Genomic DNA, 17,494 nt, shown 5'->3' with positions numbered 1-17,494 from the left:
AAAAACATTAATATATCCCAGTCAAACTTATACCATCTGAGTTGTTGTTTTTTTCTTATTGATGATGATTATTATTATTTGACATTTATATTCATCAAAATTAAATTAACTGATGTCAGACTATATTTCAAAAACACCTAACACCACTAAGGCATACTTTATGCCTGTCATATTTTTAATAAAGTCAAATCTTGTTGTTGTTCTTTTAAAGGAATTAATTAACCAAAATAAAAAATACTGTAATTATTTGTATATTATTTTCCATACAGTGAAAATAAATTGTGGCCAGGGGCTGTTAAGCTCCATATATATATATATATATATATATATATATATATATATATATATATATATATATATATATATATATATATATATATATATAAAATATATATATATATATATATAAAATATATATATATATATATATATATATATATATATATATATTAAAGAAAAGACAGCAACACCATGAAAGTATCATAAGAGCAATCCATAGCTTCAGAAAACATGAAATCTAGATCGTGGGATGTATGGAATACTTTTATGGTGCTTTTTAGATCTTGTCAGCCCCTTATTTACTTTTGCTGTATGGACAAGAATAAGAGCAATGTCAGCATTTTTTCTATACTTTTGTGTTACACAGAAATAAGAGACTAATTCAGTTTTGAATCAACAAAAAGTTGAGTAAACTATTGCATGATTTAAATTTTGGGTCAGCTATGAGTTGGCTTGGAAAGTCAGCAGCTAAGAAAACACTGAAGTCGCATTCCCTCCATTTGATATCTTCTCTGTCAAGATCTTCCAGAAGGCTAGGTTGGTTCCATGAAGGGGCTCACTGGCCACTGGCATCAAACATCTTCTTTCTCCCTTCCATGCCGGACATGGCTTCCACATTCTTACGCCAGTCACTTACCTCAGAGGTCGAGACCTGTTTGACAAAATGGAAAAGTGGATTGTTCAATTTCAGATGGTTCAAAAGAATGGACTTCTCTTCACTGTGATAGTACCATGAGGAGTTTATGTGTACTGTATTTAGGGACTGAGACTAAAGGGATTTAAAACTAAGAGTAAAAAAAAGGTAAATGCATTGCAAATGTGGTTATTTATGTGAACTGTTTTGGTTGATATTACCCACCTTTTCTTGCTTGATATCCTCCTTCTTGACTGACTTCAGATTTGCACGGAGGTCCATGGAGCTTTTATGTTTGGAACCCAGCAGGGCCCTCATCATCTCATCAGCAGACACACGCACCTTCCTCAGGGCGGGTTTCTTGAACTTCCCGCCTAGATCCTGAACTTTCAACTTAAGCTCATTGATCTAAAATCAAAGGAATACAAAGTTTCACTTACCAGTGAGGTGCATAATACCTCAAAAAAAAAACTTTCAATAAGATTATCCATTAATCTCGCAAATTATATCATTAATCTCATATTTTATTCTACCTTCCGCTTTTTCTGTCTTGTCAGAACTGTCAATCTTGTTGTATTTTATGCTATGCCAGTAAAATCTTGATATCCTGTATGCCTTGCATGGTATGATCGTCTGTTTTTTGTGTTTTTTTGCACTTCACATAATCGTTGTTAGCCAACTACTGTACGGTCATAAGTTCTGCAAGTTTAGGAACATAGTTTAACCATTCAGTGTTCCCCAAAATCCTAATTACTCCAAACATTTGCTTCGCAAAGTTGTGTGGTCAGAACCATAGCTCTCAGTCTATGATTAGAAGCATGGTTTTTATTAGTATGACACATGGACATAAATAGATCATGATGTTGAGCTAGCATTTAGGACACTCTTTATCTTTTAATCCACACCTGTGCCACAATGACTAATTCTGGCTCATCCGCCGATCTTGTCACTTGAGTGGACTGCTTCCTTGTTATCAACCCCTGCCTGTCACTGACTTTGATCTTGATTCAGCCTTGGATTCTCTATTTGCTGTTTCGTCTCTCTGGGTTTGACCCTTGGCTGGTCTTCACTCTCCCTCAAGCCTCTGCTCTGCCTAATCATGCGAAGGCATTCTACACCAATATCTGTAATAGTTCAAATTATTCTCAAGAACCTAGAGATATGAAGCAGCTGCAGTTTTTGATGATGATCCAAGAATAACTGCTCCAGAAGAGCTAAACATCCTGCAGAGTTTAGCTCCAACTTGCTCCAATACACCTGTCTGAAAGTTTCTAGTATAGCCCCTGAAGACCTTAGTTAGCTATTTAATGTGTTTCTATTTAGGGGTGAAGCTAAATTCTGCAGGACAGAGGCGCTCTATGAGCAGAACTGGACATGCTGTTCAAGAAATACTCAGTGTTGGAGCTAAATTCTACAGTACAATGGACCTTAAGAGTCAGAACATAGTCAACATTTCTTGGTGGACCCAGTGAACACAATATGGGCTTCAGGTATGGCCCCCAAATGGAATTGTCCACAGGTTCTATGTTGGCCTGAAACTGAATTAGCAGAAGTTACAATTACAATTACAATACAATACTGTTTGGGGACAGTTCCTCAAATCCATATCATGCCTACATTAGCCTCACCATGAAATGTTGGCTAGGAGTTGCCCACCCCAGTATAGTCTATACTGAAATTATCTTATTTGGTTGGTTTCATACTTACATCTTTGTTGTGCTTGTTGACTTTATCCTCATTGTCGAACCTCTCTTCATCTACTACATCAATTTTGGCATAGAGCTGCTTACATAGATTCTGAAGATGAATATACACCATCAATACAAATGGTCTAAGATTTGAGTGATATTAAATGAAGCTAAACTGTAACTGACTGCTTTTAATTCAGCTATTTTCTACTTGATTGAGTGCATCACCTGTAAGTCCCCCAGAGAGAGTCCAGAAAGCTGCAAAGGAGGGTGTTTTTCATTGAGGTAGCGATTTTTCTCTTCTTCTCTGTCCTGTTGCTCTTTCTCCAAATCCTCCATTGCTTTGTTAAGAAGCATTATCTGATTGAAGAAGGAAGAGGAGCTTTACTAACAATTTCAAAAGTAGAAAAACATAGGAGCAACAAAGTAGGTAATCCAACCTTCAGAGAAAGTTTTCGAGATGCTGAAATTTTTGACTTAGGCTGTTGAAAAGAAAAAGGAAAATGATTTGTGATAAACAGCTATCCATTGAGTAAAATATTGCTTGGCATGTCTTTTAAAATGATTAAGACTTACTTTGACTTCCATTTTTGGATTTCCGGGCCTTCGTATCTGACAAATGACAATTTAAAATGAAGCAGGAAATTTAAAAGTGAAAACAAGCATTAGTTTGATAACTGTGTAAATACTAATTGCAATGTCTGGTACTTTAAATGTAAAAAAAATGTAAAATAGTATTGAAAACAACTGCTTACCGGACTGCCAGTATCAATAGTTAAGGTACAAAAAAAGAAAAGAAATGACACCATCATCAGTAAGACATTTATTACGAAATAGAGATCAAATGTATTTTGAGAGTCTCACTTTCAGAATGTAATGCTGTATGTGTATGTGCTGTGTCCATCAAATGTAATATAAAAATTAAAAAAAGTTGTACTTACTCGCCCATTTTGACGTCTTGCTGAACTGCTAAAAAGAGATTCAATCAGGGATTTCAGATGAAACCTACAAAACAAATACATAATAATAAGAACAATAAATGTAACGTTTTAAAGTTTTACAGCTAAGTTTATTTAAAATATGGATGTCATACCTGGGCTCTGTCTGACTGATGGTCACGGACAGGAGGCAGAACAACCGGGTGTTGAGACAAAGGGATTTTATAGTCCAGCCACCACTGGCTAGCAGATATAGTGTCACTCGCCAGGAATATGCCTTGGCAGTGTTCAAGAAATGAAATATCATGAACTGTGATGCTGTGACAATACAGCAATACATAAGAATACACAATGACTTTTCTTTGGATTGAAGTTGAGCTCCTAAACACATACTTACATAATCATGAACACAATATTGATATATATCATCCACATGCTGGGTATACCCTCTTAAAATAGTTCCTTGATGGGTCATGACCCAAAAATGGAGTACAAGTCTCTTCTCGCAAACAGAAAAGAAAAACAGTGCTGAATGAAAATGATAAAATGTATCTCTATATTCTTGTAAGTAGTGAGATTATTGTTAATACTCCATATAACTTCCAATTTAACATTGATTTTATCAACAGACACTGAAGGTATTTTTTTGTGGTATTTGGCACTATGGTACTTCTTTTAAATTATTATTAGTGGCAAGTTATTTATGACTTTATTCATTAGTACACAAAAATTATATGATATATCTTATTTGGGTCGCAGAAATAGTATATCAAACGTAAAAACAATCCCAGGACAATACATACTTTAAATATTTGACAATTTGGTGAGTAGGTCATAAATTCAAATGAGTTCATACAATCTCCTTAGTTTGTTTAACTTTTATGTATTTAAGTATTTATTTATTTGTTTGATCAGCTAAGGTTCCTTCATATTTTGACATTGTATGTCATATTTTTCGGTAAGAGACAGATGATACAAAATCACATACTCATACAATAAACACATGGTTGAGCAGATTTTATTTAAAAAAAAAAATCACTTCAATGAATATGGTTTCAAACGTTTAATTAAATCTAATGAATCATCCTTGGTATTACATTCGGCAGCCATTTTGTTTTCTGGAACTGCTTGCTAACAGGGACTAATTAAAATGAAGGAGATTGTAAAAAAAATGTTTTCAGAAATAAGTACTAATATAATTATTATGTCAGTCAGAACATAATACATAATACATTAGCTTCAAGGGGTGGTTTACCTTTTTTTTTTTTTTTTTTTTTTTTTGACATGATTGTGTTTATGGGGTGCAGTCTGAAATCTTAATGGTCTGTTAAAAAAAAAAAAAAAAAATATATATATATATATATATATATATATATATATATATATATATATATATATATATATATATATATATATATTATTCACATAATTTACTATTATTCCACACCCATCTGTCCCTTCTCTGAGAAACTCGCTGATCATTTCCTGTTTTTATGAAGCCCTGCCCTCAGAAATAGGCAATGGGCTCTGATTGGTTAGCATGTTTTGATTGGCTAAACTGCCTCTAGTGTGCATCTAAATGTTCAGATACACTGTTATTTTTAAATTCTACTGCAACTGCTTTTAAAATACGGTTTTATCTCGATTAAAGCTTTAATACAGTATGGCAAATGCATGTGCATCCCTGTTTAATGCTTCTCATAGCTATGTGAAAATAAGTGTATAATTGTAACAGTTCATTGTTGGAGCTGAGCTGAATTTTGAAACTTGTGAAACCATTAGCATAGTTCAAGAAAGAATCGCAATTCGTTTATGAATAGATTTTTACTTGCACCTTTAGTTTCTAGTTTTCTATTCCTCTTCTGTAAAACAGTGCAGCATGGCCTCACCCCCTTCGCAGCCTTTTCAAAAGGGCAGGGTTTATCTGGGTTTGTTACTTCACGAACCTGGTAACTTTTTTTTCAGAGAAGCATGAAAAATGCCTTCATATTTAACAACAAAGTGATTTTTTTTTTCACCTGCTAAACTCAGATAATGAGCTTGCAGACAAGTATGCAGTGCCAATGACAGTTTGTAATATATAAAAAGCAACATTTTCTACTCAACCAGCATATGCATTACTGTACTTCACTGAGAATGCAAGAAACCATTAGTAGAGGCAGCCATTTACGATGTTCTTCTACATAAGGTTCATTTTTGCATTATATAATTGTCATTATGTAAGAGCGTGTTTGCAAAAGAAAGAAAACAATAGGTGGAAGCGGAAAAATGACCTTGCTGAAACGCTTCCACTAGTCCAGAGCAGGTGCTTCTGCTATTTATTCTGAAACGTGATCCCCACACAGTTATGGAGAACTTGCTTACCACTGTTATTATAGTATCCGTCTCAGTGTCCTTTGATGGATTAATGCATCACTGCCTTTCAACACTTGTCAAACATGAAACCACAATTAGAGCAGTTTAGGTAATATTTGAAAGATTTGTGGCTCTTCAACCAATTAAAAAATAAACATTAAAAAAAGAAGAAAATAAGATAAATAATTTGGAAATAAATCTCTAAATAAATAAATCTATCAAATTAGTATACAGTGTGAAAAGCATATGTGTGTGAAAAATCCATCCCACCAGACACATTGGCAGTTGCAAATTTGCATTGTAAATATTCCAGAAAGGGATCAACTTGACATGTATTTTCTTAACGCAGAAAACCAAACAATAAAATATGTTGACATGAGGAACACATCTAACTCAACAAAAAGTGCTACTGCTTAAGGGTATTGTGTTGCATAATCCACCAGAACTAATGCAAAACAATTCCCTCTTGTGCAACGTTCTAATGGCCCGTTAAGGTCTATACCAATTTTCTCAAAGGCGACCTGCATAAGAGGAAGGGGCTCAAAGGTGCTTTTGGAGTTGCTGGTGGGTTCAATAGCTGACATTCACAACAAAAAATTGGGTCATGAGACGATTCAGCGCTGCCGCCTGTCCTAACTGACCTGCCTTCGCATTACAGTGAGTGGCTTGGAAGAGCATTTCCTGGTGGCTTTTTGATACCCTCTATGACTGGACACTATTGGCCACTTTTAGGGTATGAGACAAAACGTGCTGTTTTCATCTTTCCCTTTAAATGCAAATGAGCTGGTGCTCCCAGAGAAGAGGGCAGAGCTTCAAGAGCTCAAGCTTTGGCAATCCCAGTGCTAGCCTTTGCAAATAAACACTCCACTATTAACAGGGACGGACTGGGAGTGAAAAACGGCCCTGGATTTTCAAACAAAAACAATAAACCATCACAGAAATTCTTATGATTTCCACAAAAAATATCACTACAAAGCATCAACTTTTAACCATTAAAACTATTAAATAATGGTGTAGTGTATATTTTGAGACATATTACATTAGGATTTAATGGTTTTAACAAAAGCCACCAACAGAAGGCGACCAATTAACAGCAGAGACCAGCAGGCACCATTACAGTTTCCATTAAAACCAATAAAATTTAGCTATAACCAGTAAACCTTTACAAAACCATTATTTTTCAGAAGGGATTTGAAATTAAAGTATTATCGTATAAACTAAAATACTTGAAATTTATAGAGCAGAATGTAAAATGGATAATATGACAACAAAACGCATAAACGTAGTATCTAGAAACCTGAAAATGTATGAATGAATTTAAAGTCTCTTTAAGAATGAATGGAATATTCATGTCAGACAATGCAAAGTAATAAATAGCAGTGAACGTTTGGACTAGGAGTGTCCTGGGTTTTTAATATAGTGATCATAGGCTATATGCTCTATAGTAGAGATGGCTAACTTTGATAGTGTTGAAGGGCAGCATTTTTTCTCCTTTAACCCTCTGGAGTCTAAGAGTATTTTTGGGTCTGGAGAAGTATAAACATCTAAATGGCTAACATCTAATCTCACTGTAATCAGCACATACTGGGCTATAATAATACGTGAGCAGCATGTATGTACATTATTGTGGTTTTGAGAAAAAAGTAACTAAGCGTGGTTAGTGAAAAACTAAAAATGTTAAAACACTTGAATAAGGCCATAAAACACATACAGAACATTGGTTCTTGGGACTTTTGAGAACTGGAGCTTGTAGCATAGAATTTTTCTTTCTAAATGATGAGAAAATCATCTTGTTTACTCACTCACAGAAAGCAATATATTGATTTCAATTTTCTAAGACACTTTTTGTTGGTAAAAGTCATATGTGAGTAGGCGTCAACTATCATGAATATCATTGTGATTTACACCTGAGAAGGCAAAGGCTCGCATAATGAGAGGGGGGAGTTGCAAGAAAGAATGTAAGGACAAAATAAATGTATATAATTTTATGTTTGCAGTTTATTTAGAATATATTTAATTATCCCACAACATAATTTAATATCCACTTGCAAGTGCAGTTAAACAGTTTATTAGGAACAATCAAAGCTGACTTTCAAAGCTGAATTTTTTGCATCATTACTCCAGTCACACAATCCTTCAGAAATCCTTTTAACAATCTGATTTTCTATAAAAAAATTATGTATTGTTATTATTATCATTATTATCATTATTATTATTAATGTTGAAATGAGCTGAGAATATTTTTTCAGGTTGTTTATTTTTTTTTTGGGGGGGGGGGGGATTGAAAGAACAGCATTGTTTGTTACATTTATATTATTTATGTAATGACACGGAGGCGTCGTTAGAATCCATGTGCAGTAGTTTAATAACATCCACAGCAGACAAATCCAAAAACAGTAGGCAGAGAATCATAAACGTTAGAAGGCAGAGGTTCATACACAGATAGGCAGTCCAATCCAAACAACAAGACAGTGGGCAAATCCAAAAGGCTTAAATGTCTACCAAACAGGAAGATACAGGTGAAGCAGAGGGAGTGGAACACAGTCAGTACTCGGGCTATGGCTCCCTCTGCTGGCGTGGTGTTACAGAATCCCCCCCCCCCCCCCCCCCCCCCTACGAGCGCCTCCTGGTGCTCTACAAGGACGTCCCCGTGGTCGTGGTGCTGGACGATCGGGGCTGGCTCGATGAAATTCTTCAGTTAACGAAGGATCTAGTATGTCGTGGGCGGCCACCCATGATCTCTCCTCTGGTCCGTATCCCTCCCAGTCCACCAAGTATTGAAGCTGACCCCCTCTCCGTCTGGAGTCCAACAACTCCTTTAACGCATAAGCCGGAGTTCCATCAATGTCCAGCGGTGGAGGTGGCTCCCGGTTCTCGATGTTGGGGTCAGTATTCAGGTGGAACGGTTTAAGGAGGGAAACATGGAAGGAGGGAGTGATATGGTAATTAACGGGCAGCTCCAGTTCATAAGTGACCGCATTATTCTGTCTTAGGATTTTAAATGGGTCTACATACCGTACCGAGTTTCTTGCTGGGCAGCCACAACTTGAGGTCTCGAGTGGAGAGCCAGACCCTTTGTCCAGGTTGGTACGGGGGATGTGGACGACGTCGTCGATTAGCTTGAGTTTCTTGACTCCTGATGGCTCTTTGCAGATGTACATGAGCACTGTCCCATACCCTCTCACTATGACGAATCCAGTCATCAACTGGAGGTACTAGGGACGGTTCTCCAGACCACTGGTATTCTAGCACACATTGGAACGGTGTAAGGCCTGTGGATGTATGCCTCAATTAATTTTGTGCATACTCTGCCCATGGAAGGAACTCTGACCACCGATGCTGCTCACGTCCACAGTATGACCTGAGGTATCTGCCAATCTCCTGATTCAGTCTCTCCATTCGATTGAGGGTGGTAACCTGAAGTTAAACTGACATTAATATCCAATTGTTTGCAAAATGCTCTCCATACCTGGGATGTGAATTGTGTTCCTCGGTCAGAGACCATGTCTTCAGGGATACCGTACATCCTGAAGACGTTGTGGAACATCGCTTGAGCTGTGTCCATAGCTGTGGGAAGACCTTTCAGAGGTATGAGTCTACATGCCTTGGAGAAGCGGTCAATGATTACAAGGATTGTGGTGAAACCATCAGATGGGGGTAGATCGGTGACAAAATTAATGGATAGGTGTGACCAAGGTTTCTGCGGTATGGGTAATGGTTGTAGCAGACCTGATGGGAGCTCTTTGGTTTTTTTTGACTGTGCACACACAGGACATGATTTGACGTAATTTGCTACATCTTTGACCACAGCAGGCCACCAGAAGGAATTCTGCGTGAGGTGTAGTGTGCGAGAGATACCTGGATGCCCTGAACACAGTGAAGTATGAACATAGTGTCTATTAACAGGACAACCTTGAGGTGTGGGTTCGTTGTGTTCTTCCTTTTGAATCTCATCCATTATGTCCCATGTGACTGGTGCCATGAAGATGGACGGTGGCAGGATAGATTCAGGTTGGTGATTGGTCAATGGGTTGTCATGTCTTCTGGAAAGAGCGTCTGCCTTGCTATTTTTACTGCCAGGGCGGTAAGTCACTGCGAATTGGAACCTGGTGAAAAACAAGGACCAACGAGCCTGGCGAGAATTTAATCTCTTAGCACTTTTTATATATTCAAGGTTCTTATGATCAGTGATTACCTGGAAGGGGTGAGCGGAACCCTCCAACCAGTGCCTCCATTCCTCAATAGCCGCCTTCATAGCCAGTAGCTCCTTGTTTCCGACATCATAATTACGCTCAGCATCCGTGAGTTTTCTTGAAAAATAAGCACAGGGGTCCGTGGCATTTGGAGAGTACTGCACCTATCCCACAATCGGAGGTATCAACCTCCAGTATAAATGGCAAGTTGGGGTCAGGGTGTTTCAGGATGGGTTCAGTGGAAAAGCTGTTCTTGAGGTTAGAGAATGCTTGCGTAGCTTGATCAGTCCATTTCAACTTGGATGGCTTACCCTTTAATAATGACGTCAAAGGTGCTGCTGTGATACTGTAGTTCCTTATGAAACGTCGGTAGAAATTTGCAAATCCCAGAAAGCATTGAAGCTCTTTCACGGTGGTGGGTGGTGGCCATTCAGTGACCGCCTTAATCTTGGATTGGTCCACTTCCACACCTTAATGGTTGACGTTGTAGCCTAGAAAATGATTTTCGTTGTACATGGAATTCACATTTCTCTGCCTTGACATAGAGTTTATTCTGTAACAGCCTGGTAAGTACTGTTCTGACATGACCCTTGTGTTCCTCTTCAGACTTGGAATAAATCAAGATATCATCAATGTAAGCTATCACAAATTTGTTCAAGAGGTCCTTGAAAATCTCATTCATAAATGACTGGAATACCGCAGGTGCATTGGCCAGCCCATGCAGCATAACCTGGTACTCATAGTGCCCCCTAGTGTTCAGAGATGCAGTCTTTCATTCATCACCCGCCGTGATCCTAATGAGGTTATAGGCACTTCTCAAATCTAATTTAGTGTAAATCTTGGCTTCTCTAAGTTGTTCAAGTGCTGCAGGGACTAGTGACAGTGGATAACGGAACTTGACAGTAACATTGTTCAAACCTCTATAATCGATGCAGGGGCATAGTCCTCCATCCTTTTTGTCCACGAAGAAGAATCCTGCTGCAGCTGGGGAAGTGGATGGACGGATAAAGCCAGAGCTGAGAGCTTCCTCAATATATGCGTCCATAGCCTGACTTTCCGGATATGACAGTGGATAAATCTTACTCTTGGGTGGCATGGCGTTGGGTAATAGTTCTATGGCGCAATCCCAAGGACGATGAGGTGGTAGTTGAGTGGCCTTGGTTTTGCTGAAGACCTCTTGAAGATCCTGATAATGGGATGGTATGGTGACAGGCTTGCACTCTGGACTTTCGACTCTTGTAGTGAGACAAGGCTTAGAAAGGACGTTATTCAGACATGTGGAAAAACAGAATTGTGACCAATGTTTGATCTCACCACTCTGCCAGGAGATGGCTGGGTCATGAACAGACAACCAGGGATATCCAAGGATGATTTCATGGCATGGAGAGTCAATGATATAGAATGTGATAGTTTCTTGGTGAAATAGGCCTATCTGCATCTTCATGGTTTTTTTTTTTGTTGAGTTATACCACTTTCAATGGGTTTGTTATTCACGGCGTTTACCTTGATAAGTAGGTCACATGGTAGTACGGGGATGTGGTATGTTTTAGCAAAGGTCCCGATGAATGAGGTTTAATGCTGAGCTGGAGTCAATCAGGGCTGTGAATTCACACAAGTCATTTTCAGTAGTTATCTTGACCATGGTAGTGAGATTTTTAACATTGTGCTTGGAAACACTCACCCGGCTGTTATCAGTGAAGTCTCTCCGGGCTTTGAGTGGACACACTGCATTGCGATGGGCTGCACTATCACAGTAGAAACATAATTTCTGGGTGACTCGTCTCGATCTCTCTTCCGATGACAGCCTTGTAACTCCTAGTTGCATGGGCTTAGAATTGGCATGATCATTGACATGACTTGATTCTGACATCTGTGTAATTTGAGGGATATGTATGACGTTCGTTGGCTTGGGTTGAGGGCGGTGAGTGCGAATGAGGTTATCCATCCTTATAGCCAACGTGACATAATCAGAGAAGGAATAGTCCTCACCTTTACAAGCAAGCTCTGCCTGTAGCTCCAGACTTAAACTGTGACGAAACATGGCCTTGAGCGCTACGTCGTTCCACCCACTCTGAGCAGCAATTGTTCTGAACTCGATAGCATGGTCGGCGGCCGATTTGAGGCCTTGAGTGAGTTGCATTAGATGAGTGGATACATCCTTACCCCCTGCCGGGTATTCAAACACATCTCAGTGTTGTTTTATGAAAAATGGATAGGATGTTTGAAGCATACGGTCAGTTACTCAAACTGCTGCGGCCCACTCAATCGCTTTGCCCGTTAGCAATGACATGAGGAAAGCACACTTGTTCTCATCAGAATCAAAGCTACTCCCTTGATCCATGAAAAAGATCTCAACTTGCCGAATGAAACATTTACATTGTTCAGCAGAACAGTTGAATTTGTCAGGAAGAGGTAAATTTACCTTTATGGGCATAGGTGGTGTTAGCGATCGTAGATACTGAGTGAGATAGTCGTTAGCCACTTGAGCTTTAGCCATTTGGTCACGGTACTCCTTGAGAACGTCTTTCTGATAAGCCAACACAGCCTGTAGATTCGTTACTTCTGATGGATTCTTCGGTGGCGAAGTATTATGTAATGACGCGGAGGCAGCGTTAGAATCCATGTGCAGTATTTTAATAACATCCACAGCAGACAAATTTAAAAACAGTAGGCAGAGAATCATAAACGTTAGAAGGCAGAGGTTCATACACAGATAGGCAGTCCAATCCAAACAACAAGACAGTGGGCAAATCCAAAAGGCAGTAACAGGGAAACCAGGCAAAGATCTTACACAATAAGGCAAACTATGGCAATGGGAGGAACGCTCGGTAAGGCAGACAGGCTGGCAATATTTCGCAAAGTGCTTGTGGCTCTGGCCACGCTTAAATATCTACCAAACAGGAAGTTACAGGTGAATACATTTAGTCAGAAATTATAGTTTGGAAAAAGTTTGAAACTTGTAAAGTTTGTGAAATGTTTACACGTTATGTGAACACTACTACAAGTATATAAATAAATAAAAAGAGACCTACTCATGTTTATGATCTCTGCTGAATAAACAGCACAGCCATCAACAGCATCATCAACAGCAACATCATCAAACAGCCATCAAGAGCACCTGGCTCGGCCCCATAAATTTGTGCCACTGTACATTAATGAGACATAAACTTGGCTTAACCATATAATCCATTCGTAAGAATGAGGATAAAACCAGTTTATATGTATCCGTAGATTATTAACAGAATAGGACACTCCCCATACATATGAAGAAAAGTGCCTGATGACGCATTATTAGAGAAATGGTAGTTGTAATTTTATTTTAGTTTCATTTTGAATCTTTTGCAAGGATTTATTGTACATGCTCTATGAATAACTTTGAAATATATAAGACGATGAGCCAAGTTTTTAGAGGTTAAACCACACTTTCTTCCAAGTTGACAGATAAATTAAGGACAGATAATTCATGATTCCAAACAGATTTGACAGAAAAGGCATTGAAATGCGATCAACAATTCCACCACACAGTGTCCAGAACTAGTAATCAAACCTTCTCTCCATTAGTTCCAAGAAAAGATTTTGAAGCTTACCAGTCACAAGGCAAGTTTGCAGGATAAAAAAATCACAACAGAAACTCAAGTGTCCATGTCCACCTTATTATTTTCCTCTCCTGGGCACTTAAGATCCCTTCTTCTGTGGCAGGTGAGCTCATAAAATCCTCTGTTCTCTGAGAAGAGTCGAACATCATCTGCTCACTATTATACCATAGTTTAACTATCGCTGGATAGGGACTGGTATGAGGTTCCTTCTCCTTGCAAACGTGGCTGGACTGAATTCAGGAAAAAAAAACAGCAGCGTGATATTATCCTGCGTATACAGGTACATCTAAATAAATTATAATGTTGTGGAAAAGTTCATTTATTTCAGTAATTCAATTCAAATTGTGAACCTTCTGTATTAAATAAATTCAATGCACACAGACTGAAGTAGTTTAAGTATTTGGTTCTTTTAATTGTGATCATTTTGGCTCACATTTAACAAAAACCCACCAATTCACACAATCTCAACAAATTATTCTTAATAGTACAGTTATTATAATTATTATTTAAAAAGAAATTCTCTATGGGGTTCAGGTCTGGTGAGTTTGCTGGCCAGTCAGGCACACCAACACCATGGTCATTTAACTAACTTTTGGCAGTGTAGGCAGGTATGTGGGCAGTTATGTTTTGCGGGACTCCCGCAAAATAGAAATTATCTAAACATAAATTGCCTAAAATATATAAATTCGTGTACCAGGGAGACACAGGAGAGAGTAGATCCAATTGCAGGTATTTTATTGTACAGGGTAATCCAAATCGGGATTGAACAAGTCAAGGTCAAAGCCAAACAGACAGTCAAAAATAAACAAATAAACAAAGGAGGGAACAGGAAAGGGAACTCGGAAGACGAGAGGTTAGGGTGAATCTCGGAAGATGAGAAGACGAAGGAGAATCTCGGATGACGAGAAGACTGATAACACGAAGGGTAAGGACTCCATACAAACAACAGGGAAAGACTGGTATTTATAGGGAGGCTAATGACAATAAAGTGACTGCACCTGGTGCAATTAACAGGAGTGCAATTACTGTGAAGACAGGACCAGACTAGAGGAATTCTAGTGCCTACGGTGAAGTGCCTAAGGGGAAGTGAGCCCACTAGTGGACACCCAGGGAAACAGAGACTAGACAGCGTGACATTACCCACTCCTCCATGGAGCAGCTGCCAGATGCTCCATCCGAACCCAAGGGAAAACCAAAAACACAAAGAGACCAGGAGGGAGGTGGAGCGGCGGAGGACTAGGGGGAGGGACGGAGGGCCAGGTAAATTGGTGAAAACAGAGACAAGAGGACCAGGTAGAATGGGGAAAACAGAGACAAGAGGACCAGGTAGAATGAGGAAACAGAGACGAGATGACCAGGTAAAATGGGAAAACAGAGACAAGAGAAGTGCAACACAAAACAAGGAGTCCAGGAGGGTGGTGGACCGGCGGAGGATCAGGGGGAGGGATGGAGGGCCAGGTCCTTATAGGAAAACAGAACGAAAGACACAGACCAGAAACCCAGGAGGAAGGTGGACCGGCGGAGGATCAGGAGGAGAGACGGAGGGCCAGGTCCATAGGAGGAAACAGAAAGAAAGACACAGACAGAAGAACAACAAAAAATAAACACCAAGAAGGACATCATGTGACGCCCACCAGGGCGGAGCAGAAGACCACCATAACCGTGTGGTCAGGACGGATGCCCCCCAGGGCGGAGCAGAAGACCACCACAACCGTGTGGTCGGGACGGATGCCCCCAGGGCGGAGCAGAAGACCACCACATCCGTGTGGTCGAGACCGGAGTCCCCCAGGGTGGAGCAGAAGACCACCACAACCGTGCGGCCGAACCAGACGCCCCCAAGGGCGGAGCAGAAGACCACCACAACCGTGTGGTCGGGCAAACAGGAGGACAAGTCTGGTTGGGCAAGTCTGAAACATAGAACATGAACATGTTAAGGGTAGCCTCCGTGGCCACAACAGGATCAGTTGGGTGTTCAGAGAGTTCGACTGAGGCGTGACGAGACTCTGGTAGTTCAGCAGGGACGTGGAACGGTGGAGAGGCTCTGATAGATATTGCCTTTGTTCATGAAAATCACTGGTGACTTGAATTCTCTCATGAAGAACCCCGGTGACTTGACTCTGTCCTTGAAGATCACCAGTGACTTGACTCTGTCCTTGAAGATCACCAGTGACTTGACTCTGTCCTTGAAGATCACTAGTGACTTGGCTCTGTCCTTGAGGATCACCAGTGATTTGGCTCTGTCCTTGAGGATCACCAGTGATTTGGCTCTGTCCTTGAAGATCACCAGTGACTTTGCTTAACTCTGGAAGGTCAACACTGACTAACCTTGACTCTGGAAAGTCCACGGTAACTAGCCCTGACTCTGGAAGGTCAATGGTGACTAGTCCTGACTCTGGAAGGTCAACGGTGACTAGCCCTGATTCCGGAAGGTCAAAAGTGACTAACCCTGACTCTGGAAGGTCAATGGTGACTAACCCTGACTCTGGAGGGTTCCCGAGCACCCGACTCGACTCTGGAGGGTCCACGAGCATCTGACTCAACTCTGGAGGGTCAACCGGAATCTGACTCAACTTTGGAAATTCAACGGGTACCTGACTCGACTCTGGAAGGTCAACAGGAACTAGCCCTGACTCTGGAAGGTCAACGGTGACTAACCCTGACTGTGGAAAGTCGATGGTGATTAACCCTGACTCTGGAAGGTCAACGGTGACTAACCCTGACTCTGGAGGGTCCATGAGCACCTGACTCGATTCTGGAGGGTCCACGAGCACCTGACTCATCTCTGGAGGGTCAACCGGAACCTGACTCAATTCTGGAAAGTCAACAGGCACCTGATTCGACTCTAGAAGGTCAACAGGAATCTGACTTGATTCTGGAGGATCAACTGGAATATGACTTGACTCTGGATGGTCAACAGGAACCTGACTCAACTCTAGAGGGTCAACGGAAACCTGACTCAACTCTGGAGGGTCACGGGAATATGATTCGACTCTGGAAGGTCAACCGGAACCTGACTCAACTCAGGAAAGCCCACTGTAGCTGCCATCCTCTGCAGTGGCTCCAGGCTGGCGGCCATCTTGTGCAGTGGTGCTGGGTTGGTGGCCATCTTGTACTGTGGTGCTGGTTCAGCAGACGTGACGTGTCGCTGGACCTGCAGCCATAATGGGCAGTGGTGCTGGGCCAGCAGCCATTCTGCGCAGTGGCTCTGGGCTGGCGTCCATCTTGCCTCATGGCAGTGAGCTGGTGGCCATCTTGTGCTGTGGTGTTGTGCTGGCTTCCATCTTGCCTCGTGGTGCTGGGTTGATGGCCATCCTGTGCAATGGTGTTGGGTCGGCGGACATTCTGCGCAGCGGCACTGGACTGGCGGCCATATTGTGCAGTGGCGCTGGCTCAGCAGACTTGCGCCTCCTTTCCCCTCTCCGTCCACAATGGTGTGACGGCGGTTCTCATCCGAACTCAGAGTCGACGGGGGGGCCATATTGGAGAGTGATGCTGGACCTCCTCTCGACCAATCACTCCTGAGCAACCTCCCCTGGTCCCACAAAACATGAGCAGGCCAGTACCCTTGAAACCATTCCTCACCCGCTCGGTGACTGGGGAGGAAATATGAATAGACATACCGCTGGATCTCTTTTTGATGGAGTCCTTCTGTGATGATTCGTATACTAGGGAGACACAGGAGAGAGTAGATCCAATTGCAGGTATTTTATTGTACAGGGTAATCCAAATCGGGATCGAACAAGCCAAGGTCAAAGCCAAACAGACAGTCAAAAATAAACAAACAAATAAACAAAGGAGGGAACAGGAAAGG

At 40.8% G+C, this 17,494-nt stretch overlaps 1 protein-coding gene across 1 annotated transcript; it reads right to left on the bottom strand.

The window, feature by feature from the left end:
• Positions 1–450: 450 nt before the first annotated feature.
• On the bottom strand, positions 451–3,410 carry LOC127970936 (troponin I, slow skeletal muscle-like). The gene is made up of 7 exons (XM_052573653.1): positions 3,357–3,410; positions 3,178–3,213; positions 3,042–3,083; positions 2,830–2,961; positions 2,621–2,710; positions 1,139–1,321; positions 451–931 (listed from the first exon to the last, which is right to left on the bottom strand). Exons 1-7 carry the CDS (start codon positions 3,408–3,410, stop codon positions 836–838), a joined length of 633 nt encoding a protein of 210 aa, XP_052429613.1. The 3' UTR covers positions 451–835.
• Positions 3,411–17,494: the final 14,084 nt, after the last annotated feature.

Source organism: Carassius gibelio, chromosome A4, assembly GCF_023724105.1.
Source record: "Carassius gibelio isolate Cgi1373 ecotype wild population from Czech Republic chromosome A4, carGib1.2-hapl.c, whole genome shotgun sequence".
Classification (NCBI taxonomy): Eukaryota; Metazoa; Chordata; class Actinopteri; order Cypriniformes; family Cyprinidae; genus Carassius; species Carassius gibelio.
This window is presented reverse-complemented; position numbering and strand designations above follow the sequence as displayed.